The sequence below is a fragment of the Papaver somniferum genome, chromosome 8, assembly GCF_003573695.1.
Source record: "Papaver somniferum cultivar HN1 chromosome 8, ASM357369v1, whole genome shotgun sequence".
Taxonomy (NCBI): Eukaryota; Viridiplantae; Streptophyta; class Magnoliopsida; order Ranunculales; family Papaveraceae; genus Papaver; species Papaver somniferum.
The window spans coordinates 146,695,399-146,702,965 of record NC_039365.1 but is presented as its reverse complement, the minus strand read 5'-3'; the positions used below and the strand labels follow the sequence as shown (position 1 = coordinate 146,702,965).

At 36.9% G+C, this 7,567-nt stretch overlaps 2 protein-coding genes across 3 annotated transcripts; one reads left to right on the top strand and one right to left on the bottom strand.

Annotated features, from left to right (window-relative positions):
- Positions 1 to 1,227, top strand: LOC113303393. 2 transcript variants are annotated; one of them, XR_003337464.1, is made up of 3 exons: positions 1 to 411; positions 610 to 921; positions 999 to 1,200. XR_003337464.1 is itself a non-coding variant. In XM_026552424.1 (2 exons), the coding sequence occupies exons 1-2, from the start codon at positions 192 to 194 to the stop codon at positions 831 to 833; spliced, it is 444 nt and encodes a 147-aa protein (XP_026408209.1). In that variant the 5' UTR covers positions 1 to 191; the 3' UTR covers positions 834 to 1,227. The 2 variants fall into 2 exon arrangements, 1 of the variants encoding a protein (XP_026408209.1); XM_026552424.1 differs by having other exon boundaries at positions 610 to 1,227.
- On the bottom strand, positions 1,222 to 4,487 carry LOC113303392 (putative pentatricopeptide repeat-containing protein At5g08310, mitochondrial). The gene is made up of 2 exons (XM_026552423.1): positions 1,850 to 4,487; positions 1,222 to 1,655 (listed from the first exon to the last, which is right to left on the bottom strand). Exon 1 carries the CDS (start codon positions 4,478 to 4,480, stop codon positions 1,907 to 1,909), a length of 2,574 nt encoding a protein of 857 aa, XP_026408208.1. The 5' UTR covers positions 4,481 to 4,487; the 3' UTR covers positions 1,222 to 1,655; positions 1,850 to 1,906.
- Between the last annotated feature and the right edge of the window lie 3,080 nt (positions 4,488 to 7,567).

The window sequence follows — 7,567 nt, the reverse complement described above, 5'->3', positions numbered from 1 at the left end:
TTTCAACTCCTTTCTTACACGCTAATTAAGTCGTACACCAGTTCCGCCATTACTGAGTACTCAGAGAGAGGGTTCCGGAGTTGTATGATATGATTAGATAAGGCGTGCAGTAATTAAGCTTACGAGCTTATATCTTGCTTGCCCCTGAACCCTGAAACTTCAAGACTTCAGCGAGAAGAGAGAATCGATTAATGGCGTTAGAGTGGTATAATGATGATCCTTCACCATGGATGATAGAACAAGCTAGAGAGGAATTAGAAAATCTTGAATCTGAGCATCCGAATCGGTTCAAACTCCTCAAACATGAACTTGAAACATTCATCTCAGACGCATCATCAGCAAAATTTCATCATTATGTCAATCCTACTGTACAGAACTTTGGTGCTCCTTCTGCATCCATCTCTACTCAAGGTAATCTGTATATTCATGTTTTTCTATGATTATAATTTTATAATACCATTATTTTAAACTAATAAATTCTTGTCCAACTTGATCAAAAATACTTGCTGATATCTAAGCGTAGATTGAGGCTCACATTTAGGTATTCAACAGACAAAATGTCATGCGTTTTTGTTTTTGTTTTCCTCCATATATCCCAATAAATTCTAGCTTCAACTAGCATAAGGAAGAGGAAAAGATGTCCACAAATCCAAAATACCCATCCAGGTGATGTAGTTCAATGGACCACTACTAGTGATGCAGCTATCACTACTGCTAAGCAAAATCTTCAAAAGATAGACGATCAGAAGAAGACGAGTGTTGATGCTGCAATCCAAAGGGCGGAAGCTTGTTTGGAGAAACTTCGAATTGTGAAGGCCAGTTTTAGTATCTAACAGCTTGCATTTTGAGCCAGCGAGCCTGGTGAGCTAGTGCCAGCGATTTGCATTTCAAACCAGTGGCAGTGGGTGCATTCCCTAACAGGTCGTTTCACGTGTTTCATTGTGGTTTTACTGATACATTTGTACATTAATTTAGAGGTTAATCTTACTACTCAACAGACATTAACGGAGGCTCAATCAAACTCTACCGTTTCATCTTTGGAATCCTGCTTGATCATTGAATCTGGATAGAGGAGAGCCACATTTTTTGTTCCTGAACTTGGCAAAGAATCCTGCTCAACTCTGTATGAGTGCTTTATATCTAATTCAGCTTTATCTACCGTGTCTTGTATCATTAGCTTACAAGAATCGATATTAAAAATGATTGAATAGAAACCGATTCAATATTGATACAGACTGCAACAACGATCTACGTAATCATCACACCCTTCCAATAGGCCTAAGGGCCTGTTCAACAGCACTATTTGAACCGTTTAAGAAGTGGTCAATGGAGTTCAGGAAGAAATGAAAAATAATCCCGTAACATTAGTTACATTACATAGTACACGCGTCTCATTTGCTTCCGAGCCCGACTAATCAATTACCTGACATGAATAAAGATGATACTCAAAATCTTTAGAACAGCTACCTCTACTCGTCAACAGTTGATTAGTCTAAGATTTCAGCATCGTGTCATATAAATACTTTTCAAAAGGGAGATCCAGGGAAATCTTTTATTGCCGCTGGAGAGATTGAAGAACCCGGTGACTGTTGCCAGAGCCACAGTCGACATTATACGTCCTTGTTGTTCCTTCTCTCAGGCGCCAGCATCTTTTGCTGTTGAACAAGTTAGCATAACAATTAAGAGTCAGACATGCAGACTTCATACAAGAAGTCACATCCAACGCAGCAGGATCAGACAATTGAAGCAATGCTCAACAACCATCCGCCTTAGCTCAAAAATATATCAACTGAAGTAAATCTCTTGAACCCATGATTTACATCCACATACGGGTTTAGGTCATAAATACCTTAGCATTGGACCCGTGATCTCATCAAGTTGGAGAAGTAATCATCACACTGTTCACCTATGGACTTTCATCTATAGTATTACCACCACTTCCAGAATTAGTACAGATATCTGGAACACAACCCTTTATAATGAGATTCTTGATTTCTGAAGACGTACTGGCATCTTCAGACAACTTTTGAACTGCTTCTATCAGAATCGGATAGTATTTATCTGATTTACCAGGAAAGGTTTCCTTTTGAAGCATCTCTTTTAAAATCTCAAACGCTGAGAGAAACTCACCATTAGATGCAAAACCATTTATTAGTGAGACATATACGAAAACATCAGGTTTCATTTCCTTTTCTTCCATCTCATGAAAATAATCTAGACCAATATCTGCTTTGTTGCATTTGCACAAGCCACTAATAAGAGCCATGTAGGCAATCCTGTTTGGAATACATCCCTTCTTCTCCATTTCCTCCCAAAGCACGAGAGCTTCGTCGTGTTTTCCTGTACTGCACAACCCATCTATCAAAGTCGTGTAGGTAACAATTGTGGGTTCAATTGTTCCATCAATCATTCTTTTAAGAAATATTAAGGCTTGACCAATCTCATTAATTTTGCAGAATCCATCAATCATTATGTTGTAAGTAACAACTGAAGGTAAGAGACCCTTCAACAACATATTGTTCAGAAATTCTTCTGCCTCTAATACTTTCCCAAACTTACACAGCCCACTTAATATTATGTTATAGGCAACAAGATCAGGCTGATAGCCACGTGAAGAAATATCTTGAAATAGCTCCATAGCTTTATCAACTTCACGAAGTTTGAACAACCCGTCAATGGCTGCAGTATATGCAACAATATCAGGTAGGAAACCTTCTTGAACCATGCCATTCAAAAAATTGCAAGCTTCAACAGACTTCCCATTTTTGCAAAGTTTCTTTACTAGCATGGAGGAGTGTTTTATCCACGGTTGATGGCCACAGGCTCGCATCTCTCTCACCAGAACAAGTGCTGTGGATACATCTTCTCTTCTGCATAAACACCCAAATATGCAATTGTGCGTGAAATGTGTGGGTTTCAAACCAGATTCTTTCATCTTTTTTAGAAGGTCAGTTCCTTCTTCCAATCTATCCAAATTACAAAGTTCACTGATTAAGTTATTATAAATCAACAAGTTTCCTTGATAACCTAAATGACCCATGTCAGCAAAGAGTCTTAGAGCTAAATCCAATTTCTGATTTCTGCATAGACAGTCGATAACTATTCTAAAAGAATCAGCACTTGGAACTACTTTTTTCGTAATCTTGAACATACTATCAGTATCAGCTTCACCCTCACATTCAACTCCCATCATAAACTGAATCAACGAAAAAGCTTTGTTTACCATACCACGATTAGCAAGCCCCTCTAAAAGAGCATTGAAAAGCAAAACCCCAGCATCTAACTCAAACTCTTGTACACTCTCCTCAACTAATTTAGCCGAAGTAACAAAATCTCCTTCAACACAATAGGCTGAAATTAAATTCTTAACAATTACAACATCTGCAAGAATACCAGTATTCTTCATCTCAACATATAAATCCAAAGCTTTGTTAAGCTCTTTCTTCTTACATAGACCATCAATTAACACACTATAAAGTTTCAGGTCTAAACTACACCCTGATTTACGCATTTTATCAAACAACTGTACTGCTTTATCAATTCTGGATTGTTTTACAAATCCATGAACTAACAGACACATTGTTTTTTCATTCAAACTTGTATTCAACATTTCCATCTTCTCAATCAATTCAAATGCTTTATCAATCTCACCCCACTTACTAACAGACACAACCAAAATCGCCAAAATATGTTCATCAACCCAACCATTATCCCTTATTTGATTAAAAACACTCAAAGCTTCTTCAAATCTTCTTGAATTACAATAAGCTTGTAAAACTGGAGTTAAAGTAAATTTATCAGACCCCAAACCAGAATTTCTCATTTCTTCTAGCTTCATCTCAACCAGTTCAACTTTATTTGATTTAGCAAGAACTTCTAATAAACAATTATAGCTATAAGTATTCACTACAGTAAGACCCATTTTTTGAACTTCATCAAAAATATAAAGAGCTTCATCTACTAATCCTTGATTACCTAAACACCTAATCAAAAACCCCAATGCTCCTGGACTCATTAAACACTTTGAATTAACCATATCAATCAATAAAGTTTTCAGAACCCCAGTTTGTCTAGATTCAGAGAGAATCGATGCCATTGTATTATATGTATAACAATTATGTTTATACCTATCTTGTGCTTTTGCCCATAAGAAGAAATCATAAGCAAATTTCCAATTTTTAAAACTTTTTAAAACGGTTTCAACTATATCAGTTGTTAATCTATCTCCATAAACCCTCAATTCTTCACTGTTTTGAAGTTTCTTGGTAAACATTGTGATGAGTTTGTTAATAATCTCATTTCTGTTTACAGATAAACTGTGGGTATTGGGAAATTGGGTATCAGGTTTTGATTCTGTCTTCGGGTTCTGTGGATTTAAAAAGTTATTTTCTGTATGTATGGAATTTGTGATTAGATAAAAATGGTGGGAGGTTTTCAGTGAGAGAAAATGAGTTACTCTCGTTGCTCCTCTTAAAGCCATTCAGGAGTCTGAATGAGACTTAGTTTTTCAAAAGAGAAATTTCTGTGTGATGTTAAATAAGTCCGCCATAGGTGGAGAAAGTTTTTACGTTGATTCCAAGTGTTCTTTTTCGGTAGTCGGTTCAGGTCTTCGTGTAACTTGACAACTTGCGAAGTTGTTTTTCACAGAAGTTGTTTTATGTGGTAAACTTCTGATTGACCATCATTTTTATTTCAAAACCTATTATTAGGGCTGCATCTGGATTTATTTTTATTTCTTTATTAAAAACTTAGGCAAGCCTAAGCAGGGTACAGCCTGAGTTAGTAGCAAAATTGTTGCCACTACTCCTACTATAGTAATAGTTGAGTTCTTACGTGCCAAAGCTAAATAAAAAGTATCGAAATTTTGCAGTATGCGGATAATTTAGAGACTAGTTAAAACAAAGGAGATAATTTGGATATTTGGGTTGTCCTCCTCTTCAAAATCTCTTCAACTTCTTTCACTGTAACTTATATGAAATCTTTCTTGAACTGCACTGTGTTAGAGCATCTTAAATCTGATCAAAGTGTTCATACATTCAACATGTGTTTCCACGTTTGTGTGTTGCATCTCCTTGGCCCAGCGGAAAGCTAGATCTACTTCTCCTGTTGCACCTCTCTCCCCAAAGTATCCTGGATATCCTCTAGTTTCAATGGTGTTTACAGCAAAATCCAGAGCACTTACAGTTGTAGAGTAAAGGAGGGACTCTCGGTCCTTCTCAGTACAAATAGTTATGGCTATCCCGAAATCCCCCCTATGGTCAGAGGTGGTAGAGTAACTAAGATGGGTATTGGTGTAATCAGCTACATTCTCTCCTCTTAGCAGAGAGGTGTTGAGGATGTGGTCCTCCACATGTTGTACCATGTGATGAGTGCACGGATGTTGTTTTATCATGTCAGAAGTATGTTTAGGGTTTAGCTGAGTGTGAATGAAGGTGAAATCACATCTTCTCTTCCAAATGAACCAACAAGCTATGGCATGCATTTTGTTGTTGTAGATGAAACTACTATTGGCTGAGTCAAACCAAAAGTTCAGCCAATCAAGGAAGTTTGTGGTGAAATCCAATCTTAGCAAACCCTAATTCCTAATTTGCACACAATATGAAGAAATATGTGAATTTGGAAACTCGGTTTTGCACTTTGGACTGGTTCTACCATGACTCTCAAACTAAGTTAGGACCGATTATACCATGACTCCCAATATAGGTTAACATCGGTTATGTTGTGCTTCTCAATACAAGTTAGGATCTATTATACCATGTCACTGGATAGAGGTTATGACTGGTTATGCCTTGCTTCCCAAAACTAGTTAGGATCCGTTATACCATGTCACTCAATATAGGCTATGACCGGTTACACCTTGTCTCCCAATACTAGATAGGATCTGTTATACCTTGTCACACAATATAAGCTATGACCAGCTCTACCTTGATTCTCAACATAAGTTAAGATTAGTTCTACCTTTTCATCTTGCATTGGTCATGCAAATAATCTTCAATGAAAACCAGACCAACACACTTATTGATTCCCATTTCAATTATGAAACAAGTTCATACATATACTTCCTTAAACTAACGTAATAATACATTGTTTTCTATGATGAAATCACACCTATATCCCGTACAAAATCAAGTAACTAAATACATAGATTATATTGATGTCGTATTTACGAAGTTCTAAAGATAAGTGTTTATACTTCGTAATTCAATATAATTTCTTGATACTTTGATCATAATTCTATGACCAAGTCTAATCACCAGAGTGTTAAATATATAGCTTCGCACGTTATGTTTTCAATATGAAGCGACTTGAAAGATACATTAGATATGGAAACAAGTCAAGTCAATGTTACTAACCTCAAGTGGAAGGATGATGTCTTCGTTGTAGTCGTTACTTCTTCACATTCTTCAGGTATTCAGAGTAATACTTATAAGTGTCAACATTCATAGACTTTCTAGTCTAACATAAACGAAGTTGACTCTAGTAATTAATCAAGCAACTCTAGATGAGTTTTGATACTAAAATATGACAACCAAACTTGACATACCAATGCTTGGTGGGTTCAACCGAGCTATGCTCTAACACAAGATATATAATATAATTGTTTGTACCCAGAATTACTTTTGGGCACGAAACACGATTGCATCGATGATTTGGTGTGAATTTAGGGTTAGGAGACGAATTGAAGAACAAATAAAAGAGACACAGGTTTTACGTGGTTCGACATGGTTTTGCCTACATCCACGGACGAATCCCCTTGGGAGTAAAGTTTTATTGATATCAGAATTACACTAACATTTTTCTATATTTTTTCCCAACCATTCCTCTACCAGGGCATCCCTATTTATACAGTTTTAACACCTAATTTCGAGATAGACTTAAAATGGAATTAATGTGCCCTGCAATCAATTCTGCATGAAACTGCTTGCATGCCTGCTGGAATCAATTCTGCATGAAACTGCTTGCATGCCTGTGATAGACGCATTTATGTGTCTAATATGAACTCAATTGCATGTATTGTTAGTGCTCGATTTCGTAATTATTTTGGCTTTTTTTGTCTTTGTAGGTGTTTTTGGAGAAATAAGCTCTTGTGGAGAAATTTGCTCGAAATGCGGTATTTGGACTCTCCGGAGAAAATTACTGAAGACACCCCTCAAATAAAATAAGGGGCAAAAATTTGATAAGGGCTTACCCATCATTATTTGCACCCAGACTACTTTGCACCCAAAGTGCTATTCGCACCCCATCAGACGATAGAGGGCATTCCATCTTCACGGTTTAAGAAAATAGCCAAAAGCGGGAAAGTGAATTTCACTTATGCGTAACTTCCGAAGATTATCTGGACGAGTTTTACTCGGGTTTTCTCATGGATTTCAACTGGTTTGGGCATGATTAATCCAAACAGGAATGGAAATTGGATTGGGTTCGAAAAAGGAAAGGATCTTATGCATATTTCGGTGAAACAGGGAAGTATCGAAAGTTCTGTCAATAGAAGATTTTGTGCGTGTTAATCGTGCATGTGGATTGGTAAGGAGTTGTAACGATTAAACAGGAAGGTAGGTGTTTCAGA